Source organism: Olea europaea, chromosome 22 (assembly GCF_002742605.1).
Source record: "Olea europaea var. sylvestris chromosome 22, O_europaea_v1, whole genome shotgun sequence".
Taxonomy (NCBI): Eukaryota; Viridiplantae; Streptophyta; class Magnoliopsida; order Lamiales; family Oleaceae; genus Olea; species Olea europaea.
Genome location: NC_036258.1, coordinates 5,777,141 through 5,791,322, shown reverse-complemented (window position 1 = coordinate 5,791,322; position 14,182 = coordinate 5,777,141). Strand labels below are relative to the sequence as shown.

The following is a 14,182-nucleotide window of genomic DNA, read 5'->3' as shown; positions in this document are numbered from 1 at the left end:
TTCAAATGATCGCTACGATCAAAGCTTCAGTCGGGGAAAGTCACGGCTTCGATCGGAGGTCAGAGTGTCGGCCGACGATTGTATAGGTTTTGGAATATTAGATAGGTTGCGAGAGTGAGTGCGAGAGTCGAGACAACATTATGCACTTTATTGTAGGTGTTTAGGGTTATTTAGTGGATTTGATCTTGTTTGGCTAAGAAATGAAACAATAAAATGGGTAATTGGGCCAAAAATTAAAAAAATTAGAAATGAAACAAATTATTGGGCCAAAAATTTGGATTTAGAAATCATTAATTTGTTAATTTGTTTAGAAAAAATTAAAATTAAAATAATTTGATTTACTCAATATAAAAAAAAATTAGAAAGATTCGATTCTTATTCGGTTCTTCGGTTCTTGGTCTAGACCCGAGAACCGAACCGTACCCGTCGGTTCTCAATTCAGATACCCATTCTGGTATTTAATTTGATAAGAACCGTCGGGTTCGGATCGGTTCGGTTCGGTTCGGAAGATTTGCCCAGCCCTAAAGATGACTCTACACCTTATGACAATTTGTTTGCAAATGTAAAAACTTTTATTTGCTTTACTTTTAGAGTTGGACTCAATTATGATAATCTCCTATCGAGCATTGTTTACTTAGCCCATGTTTGAGCATCATTATTTGGGAAAAAAAAAATTTAAACAGGATTTTAACATCATTTCAACCACATATTTTTTAATAAAATAATATTATATGCAAATTCAAAACTTTTCAATATTTTTTAATCACATATTTCCCATCAATACACAATTCAAAACTTCTTCTTATGAAAAGAATGGAACTTAAAAAAGAGCTTAATACATAATTAGGTTTTAAATTTTTAGGTGAAGAAGAGACCTACATTGTGATTCTTGACAAGCAAATCCATTATAAATAGAAAAGATCTCAAATCAATATAGAGTTTCAAGAAACTTTCAACACCCTGAATTTTTCGTTTTCGAAAACGCTAAAAACGCGTTTGGTCCATCGTTTTCAAAAATGTATTTTCGAAAACGAGTTAAAATTTATAACTGAAAACACAAAACAACTTTTTATCATTTTTAGCATCTTTAGTTTTAAATTCTCAAAACACGGAAAACACCCAACACGTGCTGTTTTCGGGGAAAACTAAAAATCATTTTGAAATCGAAAATGGAAAATGGAAAATAAAACCAACCGCAGCCAAATTTTCTGAAGAAAAGGCGTAAAGCGAAAGATATGACATAAGCTCAAATGGAGGTGGCATTAGCAGTACAAGATTTAGTGTGGTGTATGTTTGTTTAAGCTCCAAAACGTTACTCATAAGTTTGTTTACTTTTCAGTAAATAAGTATGATTTAAATAAATAATTTTATTAATCAAAATTGTATTGGCGCAGCTGGGGTCTTGGCATTTATTATAATTTATTCTGTTTGTTCATGGCTCTACTTTTAACTTTCTAAAAGTTGCTACTTGGTTTTCTCGATTTCTTTAAAAATTAAAATCAAATCAAGAACTATGGCTTTATTGTTGGTTGGTTATTAAAATTTTCTAATTCTTAGATCTAATTTCGCTATCTTCATAATAAACGATTGTCGTTAATTTTCATTTTAAAAGTTAAAATCAACAAAATCTTGATTTAAATCAATTTTAAAAATTCGTTTAATCTTGTGTTCGCCATGTTCATTGTTAAGCATTATGTTGCTACACGACTGCACCACTTAACCGTCATACAGAAAAAGTAATACATCTATACGCTCCCCAAGCTTATAAATGTGAGCGATGTGGTGCACCAGCACACTAACTTTCTAATGTATGTGTTAATTAAATATTCTTACACTTTTAGGTATTCTAAAGTTAGGTTCGAAAGTTTGCCAAGCACTTATACTGAAAAAACATAGGGATGGCCAGAGGGTTGAGTAACTCATCGATTCAACGGCTCGGCTCTGCTTGTTGTGGCTCGGACAAAAAAAACAAAACTTTTTCTTTATTCTTTCTTTTAAAAAGTTGCATACTTTGGAATCCATCTATATGAATGAAAGTGAAAAAAATGATGACAGGTAGGAGAATATCAATTACATGTTTTGTGGACCTAACACAGGCAGGGATAGAGTTCTTTTTGGTTATTTTTTAGGTAATACTTTATCACCCGAAATATTTCACGTTGAATAAAATATATTAAGTATTTAAGTACTTAAATTTCGAGATCCGATACTTTAATTTTTTATTTATTTGCCAATTCATTTATTGATATAAATATACGAAATATTTTAGAGTTGTCCTTTAGTTTCCATTAATGTCTGTTCTTTTTTAACATGTTTGATCAAAGTTGCATTGTACATTTTTACTAGTTGATTAATACGTCTTTTCCCCTTTTTTGGCGAAGAGGGCTAGCCAAATTACTAATATCTCTTAATGATAGTCTCTTTATGTTACGTCTAGATAACATTGGTTTCCTTCTCTTCTTCATTTTTTTTTTTGAGTAATGATCAAAGCAATAATCACTTCTACTCGCACTTCTTCAACTGCTTTGATACCTTAAAACTACAGAATCTCCCCTCTTTCACAAGTCGATAGAGACAAAAATGGTTGACAATTTCAACGGAAAATCTTGACTCGGTGTCAAAAACTGCATGCTCATATTGCACTCTATGTTGATCATTTTTATTCAATGCATTCTTGTGGAAGAATTGAAAAACAAGGGCTGAATGTTAGTATGTTGTCATGCCTAATTATATCTAGTTTATTACCTGTACGTGCATAAAATTGTAGTTGTTAACTAAATCGTCACGTCAACAAATTATTTGATGAGAAAATTATAGCACGAGGTTGACGAGATTGCACTTTTAGGCTTAGTACAAGGGTCAACCAATACACACGAACATTTAGTGAAGTTCGAGGAAGAACAGAGATGATAGACGATTCAACAATAAGAGTTTGTTCAACATTACTACAAGTGCACTCTTGTATATTTGTGTTTCTAGCGCTGTCCAAAAATAGTAGACGATCGAACATAACCGAAAGGATATAAGGCAAATCTCCTCGGCATGAACGAAATATGGTTATGAAAACGTCAACGTTGAGAGTAGAGAATCTCTTTACTCTTTAATATAAAAATTCAAAACTAACTTTAAATAAAATTACTCTGATTAGACTTGTATAATTTTACGATAACAATCCAACTTCTATATGTTATTTAAATATGAATATAATTAAATTGAGCCGTTCAAATAAAAAATTACTGGTAGTATTAGTAACAAGTCGTTATCATGATTGATGGTGACTTGCCCATATGGAATTTAGCCATCAACTTTAATCAATGAGTCAGTAGTGATTCAAGTCGGAGCCTATCCCTATCCGAATCATTAGGTTAACCTCTCCAGGTCCACAGGGTCATCTTTGTTCAAGGAAATAGTCAAATAGATGACCCCAAAATCTAGGACTCTCCCATAAAAAAAACTTCTCCCTTCATACCGTTAATTACTGTAGGATTCAAGATTCGAGACAAATCGACCTTCCCTCTCCCCGATGAGGAATTGTTTCAAATGTTCGTTGTTTAATATCTCGATTGCTTAAGAAGTTGCTCCTCCGACTCGAGGTGAATTCTACGTAAAGGGAAGAGACTCAATTTGCAGTAGGAAACTGTACGTTGTTGGGATATTTTTAAATAAAAACAAGTGATCCATAAAAGGGTAAAATTTAAAGAAATGTTTGGATAAAAAATAATTTAATTAATTATAAACAAATAAGAATATAATATGTCTCACCCACCAACCCAAACATAAAACTCCAAATCTACTTATTCTCACCGCTTCAAGTTGATTATATAATTCCCTTTCACTTTTATCAAAAGCCAAAAAGGCCAAAACCCAGACGTACAGAAAGAAAAAAGCAGAGAGATCAGATAATTCAATGGCGAGACACGAGGAACTACCCGTGCCAATTTTCACTTCCCTTGAACCCGTTTACGGAACCGGATCCCAGCTGGAAGAAGCGGAGCTCCGGTTCAATCAGTTGAAATCCAAGTTCATCGAATTCTTCGGCCACTCCCCTGATATCTACGCCCGATCACCAGGTTTACTTTTTGTTTACATTCATGCAAATCATGCATAATATTGTCTACTAGTTTAATTCGATTTATGACAAGCTTTTGGAATTGCGTAATCTCGTTGTTTACGAAGACATGGTGAAATATTGCTTCGATAAAGTTAGTTTGGTACTGATAAATTTACTTATTTGGGTTGGCTGAATGGATTTCTTTCTCGTGTTCATTTTTCAAGTTAATTCTGTAGTACGAATTGGGGGAAAAAGTGTTTTCGGCTTTAACAAGTCGAACGGGACAGTTAAATATGAGTCGGAATAGGATTTACTTCTATTTTGGATTTGGATTTGTTGCTTGTAAATAAAAATTGATTTTTTGAGTGGTTATTGTTCAGGGAGGGTGAATTTGATAGGGGAGCACATAGACTATGAAGGTTATTCTGTGTTGCCTATGGCGATCAGGCAAGATTCCATTGTCGCCATCCGGAAACATGACGTGAATGAGGAAAAGGTTATACGCATCGCGAATGTGAATAGTGATAAGTATTCGATGTGTACCTACCCTGCCGATCCGGACCAGGTATAATAATATTACTCTATGTCTGCATTTTAATGTTGCTTTTTGTTTAAAGATTTGATTTTTTCTATATAGAATTTTCCATCATTTTGTAATTACAAATTTTCTTGTTTGCTTCTATTTGATTTTATTGTGTACTATGATTTTGGTCATTTCAGAATAAATTTTAGAATTTCGAGTCATAAGGATTTTGTACAAATAATTTCAAACCACAGTAATTCATTAGTGAGAATCTGTTTGGGAGCAGTGGTGAATAAATATCTATAGAATGGGAAAAGATTTAATTGGTGCAATCCAGCAATGTCCTTTGTGTAATTACCTGAAATTAAGATTTATTGAGTTATTAGAAGCTGTGAGCGTAATACATTAAATATCAGAAATGTCCTTTGTGCAATTGAATAGATGTCCACAATTCTTTTCTATTCTATTATGGCATGTTAAAATGTCAGTTGATTTTATCTTGCAGGAAATTGATTTGAAGAATCACAAATGGGGTCACTATATCATTTGTGGGTAAGAAAATAATCTACCATAGTTACTGAACAGAACTTATACAGGAGTAGTATTCATTCATATATCTTAATTGGTCTCAACTTGCGGGCAAACTGATGCCTGTTGTCCATTTCTTGGCATTAAGGAAACATTGTAAAATGTCTTGCTCTGTTTTACAATTGTCATTGCCAAGTTCATTAATTTCCATTTTGCAGTTATAAAGGCTTCTACGAGTACACCAAATCAAAAGAGATAAATGTCGGTGAACCTGTAGGACTTGATATCGTAGTTGATGGCATCGTTCCAACGGGTATGTGACTTGTCCAATTAAATTTATTTATTATTATTTTTTTTTTAATTTTAATTTTTTTAGAGCCTTGTAGTTAGCTTGGCCCCACATTTTTTAATTAAGGGGAGGATTTTGATTGATTTGGTTGTTTCATTTTTGGGTCATATATTTGTATCATGTAGGATCTGGACTATCAAGCTCTGCAGCATTAGTTTGCTCTTCTACAATTGCCATATTGGCTGCATTTGGCCTGAACTTCCCCAAGGTATCATGACCCTTTGCTCACATAAATCAGATATGAGGCGCTGATATACATAAAATATCACATACTTGTTCTCTGCTTTTTGCTTCTATCGCGAAGGAGCACTTGATTGAAAGTGGTTAATGAAATTTTTTGTTTCCATTTCTGATTACGTTTTCTTAATATTGACAGAAGGAACTTGCTCAACTTACTTGCGAATGTGAAAGACACATTGGCACCCAATCCGGGGGAATGGACCAGGTGCTTCAAATTCTTCCCCAAAATGTGTTCTGAACTTACTATAAACATTTTAAAGTATTGTTAGACTGAAATGGTTGCTATATTTGTAATTACAGTGAAGTTCGATCTTTCTAGAATCATTAATGTCAAGTGCCCACAACTTTGAAGTAATTTAATCTCTTCATTTGACAGGCGATTTCTGTGATGGCTCAATCTGGCTTTGCAGAGCTCATCGATTTTAACCCCATTCGTGGAACTGACGTACAGCTCCCTGCTGGTGGAACCTTTGTGATAGCTCATTCATTGGCAGAATCTCAGAAAGCTGTTACGGCCGCAACTAATTACAATAACAGAGTTGTTGAATGCCGATTAGCTGCTGTAAGTGACCTGACTTCGCCTGATTCTTGACATAGCTTGTACATGCTCGATGAATTTTTTCTATGTTGAAGGTGGCAGTGTTGCACATTAAACTAATTTTTTCTAATAAAGTTGTTTGAATTCCTTTTTATATTTTGCCCCCTTGTAAAATCTGATTGCTGGACTATATCAGATCGTACTGGCTACAAAGCTTGGTATGAAGCCTCAAGAGGCGATAAAAATGATCAAGACACTTTCAGATGTTGAAGGACTGTGTGTATCATTTGCAGCTTCTTGTGGGTCTTCTGATCCACTCTTCACTATCAAGGTATGTATTGTTTTAGAACTTAAATTTTATTGAAGATTGTGGAGCAAGTAAGTGCATGTGCATATTATTGTTACATATCTGCATTGTTGACACCATGGTGTTTCTTCTAATTGCGAGCATTGTATATTTGTTATTTAATTGTTTAATTGTTCTTAGATGCTCTTACATGTCTGTTACAATTGTCATGTTGTAATCGTTTCTCGCATTGCTGCAGGAATTTTTGAATGAGGAACCATACGGTGCTGAAGATATTGAGAAAATCACTGAAGAAAAGCTTGAAGCTATTTTTGCCAATTCTCCTTCTTCCTTGGACGTGCTGAGAGCAGCTAAGCATTTTAAGTTGCACCAGGTGATTTTCCATTCAATTTAGAGTTACAACATTTGATGTTTGAATGGCATTTGAATAACTTGTCATACTTCTTATTTTCTGATTTATATTAGTTATGCTGGAAATTATATCGTCTCGGCAATTATAGGCCTTGATTTTTAAATAAATGCGAATTTGGTGCTCTTTACTTAAAATTAGGGTTTTATTGTGCTTTTACATGTATTCGTGTATTTTATTTTTTGTTCTTTTACCTATGCATGGTCTTGATTTTTTTCTATCTTTCTATTTTCTTAGCGTTCATTTTTCTACCTCTGCCAATTATTTCTATAACCAACAAAAACTAGAAATTTGTACATTAGTTAGTGCAACCAAAAACTTGGGAAAATGTTGGAAATTTAATTGTTGCTCTCTGTGGCCAATGCGATACATATTACTTGTATTATGTAGATGAAATGAACTAATCATTTTCTTCACCTTTTAAGGACTACAATTTTACTTTAAATCAATTTTCAGAGAGCTGCTCATGTTTACTCCGAAGCCAAGCGCGTGCATGCTTTCAAAGATGCCGTATCATCAAATTCAAGGTGAGTTGGCATTTGATCAATTGGATATTTTAATGTTTCACTAATGGTTATATTTGTGTATTTGGGGCAAATCATTCATTTTAAGTAGACTTTTAACATAATAAATATCTAACAACTTTTTAAGTAGTCATTAACATATTAACTCCTGTTTGGTGTAGCTTAAAACTTTGATAAAAATCTAAGCTAAAGTTAGCAATTAATTTTAACTATACATTTCATTGACTTAGAACTTCTATCTATTAACTTTTCAATCACATATTTCATTAACTTTTATCAAAATTTACTAAATATAGCTACATCAGTATGTGGCTAAATATACATCTTCACAATTTAGTACCGCTCCAGCGGTTGGAAGATGGTGATGATTGTAATATCCAATATTTTCTTGTCCTTAGCTTCCAATTCACCGCGCACATTTCCCCAAAATTCTAATGCCTCTAAGATTCAATTTTCATGCTAAAGTAATATTGATAATGTAGAAAAGCCCAGTACTAGTTTTCTACTCTATAATACTTTAAACTCTTATATTTGCAGTGAAGAAGACATGCTGAAGAAGCTTGGCGAGCTTATGAATGACAGCCACTATAGCTGCAGTGTACTATACGAGTGCAGGTATATAACCAATCGCAGTTGATTATACTTAACTGTTCTAAAATTTAATAGATATGTGGTTTTAATTGCAGAGTTAAATGGTAAGCAGAGGCTTATCTTGAGCCTCCATTCACTTAAAGGAATTTTTCTTCCCACATTGAATACAACAATAAATTCAGTCTTGTTATGAAAAAATTGGCGCTAGCTACATGAATCCTTTTTCTACCAATCCATTTTCTCATATTGAATACTTTAACTAATTATCCATGCCCTGACCATTTTTGGCTAAGCTTAAAAAGTTTACTTGTATAGTAAATAAGTAAGTTTAAAATAAATAATATGTTTTATTGGTCAAAGTCAGAAATTGGAAATTGATTTAATTTTTTATACTAAAAGTAGAAGTTACTTTCAGAATAACTACCGCGTTTACTAAGAAAAATGTACTTTATCTAAATAAGGCTGGAAAGAAAAATTACTTTTACTTGTATTTATGTTTTGCGAACCATGCTATTTGTAATGTTCTTATTGCATATTTGTTCACACCGTCTCATAATCAGCTGCCCGGAGTTGGAAGAACTTGTAAAGATTTGTCGAGATAATGGTGCTCTCGGGGCAAGGCTTACAGGAGCTGGATGGGGTGGTTGTGCCGTTGCCTTGGTGAAGGAGAATGCCGTTCCCCAATTTATCCTGAACTTGAAGGTTAGTTTTGTCTTTTCCATGAGGTAAATAATCACCGTGATTTTATGTGCAAGTCATTGGATATTGATGTTTTTCCTTCTATCTATTTCAGGAGAGATTTTTTCAATCAAGAATCGACAAGGGGGTGATCAATAAGAAAGATCTTGGCCTATACATTTTTGCATCAAAGCCATCGAGTGGTGCTGCCATTCTCAAATTTTAACGACTGTATGCACATTAAGCCGCTTATATTTGGTAGAAAATCATCTGTTCCAGTTTTATTTACACGGGATAATTACTGGCATGTCAAGTCGAAAAACTCGTATAATAATTTGCTCATTTTCTGGAATTAACTCCAAAAGTGAGTTTTGTCATGAATGTGATTTTCTAGTTCATAACTTGATGTGTATGGAAAATGCTGGTATAATTCTCTGGGCACGACTGGTTCAAATATTTTGAGAACGGTTCATATAGTTACAATTAGAAGTTCTGATTTTGAGTTGATAACTACATGAAGATAAGTAATTATTTGAAAATTGAGACAGTATTTTTGTCTTACTATTTTCTGTTTTTCGTGGATATCTAATCGTAACTGAATGTTACCCTTATGATGTCTTGTTCCTGATAGTTTTAACTTGCATTAAAAAAATATTGAAAATGAAACGGGGTGGGGGAATTCTAGAAACGTTTTCTCATAATTTTTTAAATCCTTTTGTCCTAACATAAAATCAATTTTCCACTTTCAAGATACTCTTGATCATGGTCGTGCTTCGTGAGTCCTTGATTGAAAATTATGATTATGCCTTATTTGGGTTGAAAATCATACTAATTGAGGAATAATTTTTTTCATTAAAATTTAAACATTTATTTTGCAATTTAAGAGGAGTATCTCTTAATCTAAGTCAAGAAAATAAACAATATTTGGCTCCTGATCATCCATTTCTAATATATATAGGTGTAAATATTCTGAACTGAGCCAAGTCGACTCGACTGCACTCAGTTCACCCCACGAGCTGGCTCGTACCCACTTTATGATGAGCTGATAAGTCGACAAGTGATTTGCTACACTTCACACCCTTACATAAAATCTTCATTTCATGTGCTAAAATTCGCTATATTTCTATTTTTTACTTAGCCCAACATTCCACTTTGTACTGATTTTATTTTTTTCATGTCTTCATCTTCTTCCTTATGCACCTATGCAATGCTTAATTAGTCTATATTAATTTAATCTAAGATTATTGTTGAGAAATTAATATATCTCTAATAAAGAACAGGATTACAAAAAATTTCAATATTAATAGTAGTCGTATACTCCGAATTTTTACCAGTGAAATTCTCAAAAGTAGTACAACAATTAAGAATCCAGAGAACTGCTAAGTACTAATCGTTTATAGTGTAAAAATATATGAATTTAATTATTTTGGATATGAATTGAAATAAAATAATTTCATTGCAATGAAAATTTTAAAATAATGAAAAAATAAGCAATAATTGGAACAATATCCAAGGTTCCGGAATTCAATGCATTAACATGTACAGGAGATATGGGTCATGGGACCAAACCAGCTCCCCACCAACAAAGCATGAAATTACCCCTCTTTGATCACACATTTTATTCAAAGTCCCAAACACTTATTTTGTGTGTACAAGTGTAACAACATTGCCACATGCTTTAGGTACCATCATATCCGTAGAAGCCACCGTCGGTCAGGCTGAATTGGCAGGGATGGTCACTAGGTTTGAAAGCCAGATGGATAGGTCCGAATAGTATATCAGAATTCGAACAGTCATTTTCGATTTGATTTTGGTTCTATCAATAATATTTATTTAAAAAATTGTTAACTAAAACAATACAAATTATCTTTGTAATATGAGTGGTCGCAATTTGATTCGATCTGATTCTAATGAAAATCTAATCAAACTAAGTATTAATGAGAATCTTAATAATGAAACCATTAGTTCTATATCAAACTAGAGAATCGAACTGGAATCAAACCAATTGGTTCCTATTCGATCCGATCCTATTCTTTACACTGAAAAAAAATTATAAAAATAAAATATGAAATTATTGTTAGGCTGAACATAGACAAAAATAGAGTATAAAATTACTTGTCATTCTTATAATCTAACAAGAGTTAAACTACTTTAGCCCGAAACCGAAAAAGGTTGACAAAATGGTTGATATTCTCTCACATGTGCGTAGATCCCACGTGAATAAAAAAGTCCAAAAAAAGTGGGCTTTCATTGTGAGTGTTGGTCAATTGCATGTCAACCATTTTCAGGTAACCTAATACGATTGATCTAACAATTTAAAAATCAAATCAACAAAGCTACAAATAAAAATCCACTCCAAAACTCAACATCAACTTACAAAGGTCATAAAAATGACACACTATTAAACACAGCACAAGTGGTAAAATTTCGATTGAAAATCAATTCTTAAAATTTCATATAACAATAATCTTATTATCCTTATTAATTCTTAAGGATCTTGATTCTTGATGATTGATCACTTTGCGAACAACGAGAACTTTGAGTTCTAATAAACATATTGAACTAAATTTTTATTTTTATTTTTTATTATTGGGTTGCATTAAAACTATGAATTTGTAAGATATTTATAAAATTATTTAGATATGAATTTTGATTACCCATTAAAGGAGAGAATACGAATATATTTGTATGTACTTCAAAGTCATGCCCTTTTTGAGCCCCATTAATTTAAAGAAATGTATTATGTAATAGTGATTAATGGAGAATGTGTGGTTAAAAAAGAATGAATTTTTTTTTTGATTTCCTTGTAATATTATTTTAATGAAAAATGTGGGGTTAAAAATGCATACTGTAAAAAAAATAATGGGAAAAAAATGTAAAGTAAAGGATAATAAACATGGGATAAGATAGAATCACTTTTACATTATTTATTTTATCAAACACAATATTCTAAGTTAATTTTTTTACTAACAAAATATGCTATTCTAATAAATTGACTTATTTTTTTTAGAAATGTAACAATTAAAAACGACCCCACATTATTTGCATCTCTCGTGTTGTGTAAATAATAACATTTCATAAATATGTGAAATTAATAAAGCCTGACACCTAAATTTATATGCATCAAGTCAACATATTTAATTAATCGACAAAATGATTTAAAGATTCAAACATCATGATGATGCCCACTTTCAACTTCAAATGGAGACGTAATTGAACCAATAAATGTGATTAAATTAATAAATTTAAAGTCGATTATATAATTTTTTTCCCTTCATTTCATTTGAAAGTCAGCATCTCTTGTAAACTATGAGCAATACCAAATCCTTCTATAGCCCAAACCTCCATTTCTCCTACTCATTGCCCCCCTTGTTTTGCCCTTCCTCTCTTATTTCATCAGATCTGGGTTGTGATAGGGTTCCGAAGGATGAATTGGATATAGACAGTTTCAATAAAATTTCATTCTTGAACAAAAATCTGACAAGTAGGTGAAATGACAAAATGAGAATCAAATTCATATGGTTGCAAGTTGCTAATCAAAAATTTATTTATTAATCACATCATTATAAAAAGGATTACAATAAAATAAATTACATTCTATAAATTCTTGCACAATAATTTAAATTGAAAAGTAGAAGCCCTAGGATCCCAATACAGTCCAATCTCATCATCAACATTCAAACCAAGATCTTTGAACAATTCCATGCAACCTAAAATGTAATCATCATTAGGCAACATTTCAACATAAACATTCTCATTTCTATACCTCTTAGGGCTGTGATGATCAGTCACATCCCAAAGAATAACATTCACCTTGTGCCCCAAAACCACGTTGTTGGCCATGCACAAATTCCAGTAACGGAACACGTGCTCCAACATTTCGAAAAAAGAGATTCGAATCTTGCAAGTGTTCACCTCGTAGGGTGTGAGAGTTTTCTTGATCTGCCATGGATTTTGGTAATCGAGAACTGGTGGAGGATAAATGTCTCTTATCTCTACGAGTACTCGAGTGACTTGATAAAGGGCATTGGCAGTTTTACATACTTGCTCTTCTGCTGTGGACGGCACGAAGTTATAATAAAATGATTTCTTCATCGTTCACAAGGGTAATATGCTCAAGTTAATGTGTATATGGGAAACCAAAGCTTGGGATTTATACTTGCCTCCTGTGCCAATTTTAGAAATTTAATTAAGCATGAAATCTCATTTTCTTAGAGATTTTGTCAATTTTATTGATTTTCTGTCACTAATTAATTACTTGCCTAACAGAAATTAATATATTCTTTTACTAATCTCACTGTATTTAAAATGGTAGTTTACTAACTGGATTACCAAAATCAATTATTATCAGCAGATTTAAATTTACAGGTCCATCAATTTTAGGATTAATTCGGGTGAATTTAATTTATTTTTCTTCCTTATTTGCTCATCGAATTAATTTTAAACGTAATCTGGTTTTTCCTGTTTAGATACAGCATAAGCCTAATATGAACAAGAATCTGGTCAACCCCGGCAAAAATATCCAGACAAATTAAGTCAAGTTTAAATTTTCACGTGTCTGGTCCAATCCGATTGGCCCATTAAAAATAATAAATAATGTGTTTTTCTTTTCAATTATTTTGAGAATAAAGTAAAATGCCCTTTTCCACCCGGAGATCATAATAGTGCATGGATACGATTATGCAATAGATATGTAATTCATTCTTGAATACGATAGTAAACGTCTAAAATATGCACATACATGCAACACACGTGTCTATGATGTATGTCATGACAAACTAGTTGGTGAACAAGCTCAATCAATAACTATGATGACACGCGCTTGCGAAAGGGGATTGAACATTATGGCAAGAAACTAAGGAAAAAGAGAAGGTAATATCTATTTAATTGTATTATTTATTTTCATCTAGCATACAAAAATATACTTTCGGTATATTGTGGATGCATAATTAAAGAGTGCTCGAAATAGAAAAATAACTTCAATTTTATCTAAGTACCGAAATTCAAATAAAACTAACCTAATTTTATTTGAGCCGATTCACATGTCGAAGACCATCCCATTCTTGAAAATCTAGCCTAACAATTCTGCCCTTGTTTGTGTCCTTTTTTATCAAAAATTATTTTTTTAAAACTCACTTTCAACCATACATCTCCAATAAAATAATTTCACACGTAAATTGAAAACATTTTCTTATTTTTTAACCATAAATTCTCCAAAAACATTATTTTAGAATACATTTTTCTTCTAGAAAGTGGGCTTAATAATGCAATGGGAAAAATGTGATTCGGATCTATTTCGGATCATAATTTTAAACTGGACCCATTCGATACAGCGCGTCGGTGGAGATGGATATCTCAGTATGAGTTTCTACACGGCATGAGCTGTCACTTTCAAATTCAAAGCACATTTCATAAATTATTGACATCTGCTGCTGCTAATAAAG

General features: G+C 32.4%; 1 protein-coding gene across 1 annotated transcript; it reads left to right on the top strand.

Moving 5' to 3' along the window:
* Window positions 1–3,782: 3,782 nt before the first annotated feature.
* LOC111371523 (galactokinase-like) lies at window positions 3,783–9,196 on the top strand. The gene is made up of 13 exons (XM_022993560.1): window positions 3,783–4,070; window positions 4,432–4,616; window positions 5,080–5,126; window positions 5,321–5,415; window positions 5,577–5,659; window positions 5,828–5,896; window positions 6,068–6,253; window positions 6,426–6,560; window positions 6,775–6,909; window positions 7,402–7,472; window positions 8,007–8,084; window positions 8,621–8,762; window positions 8,854–9,196. The coding sequence occupies exons 1-13, from the start codon at window positions 3,908–3,910 to the stop codon at window positions 8,962–8,964; spliced, it is 1,500 nt and encodes a 499-aa protein (XP_022849328.1). The 5' UTR covers window positions 3,783–3,907; the 3' UTR covers window positions 8,965–9,196.
* Window positions 9,197–14,182: the final 4,986 nt, after the last annotated feature.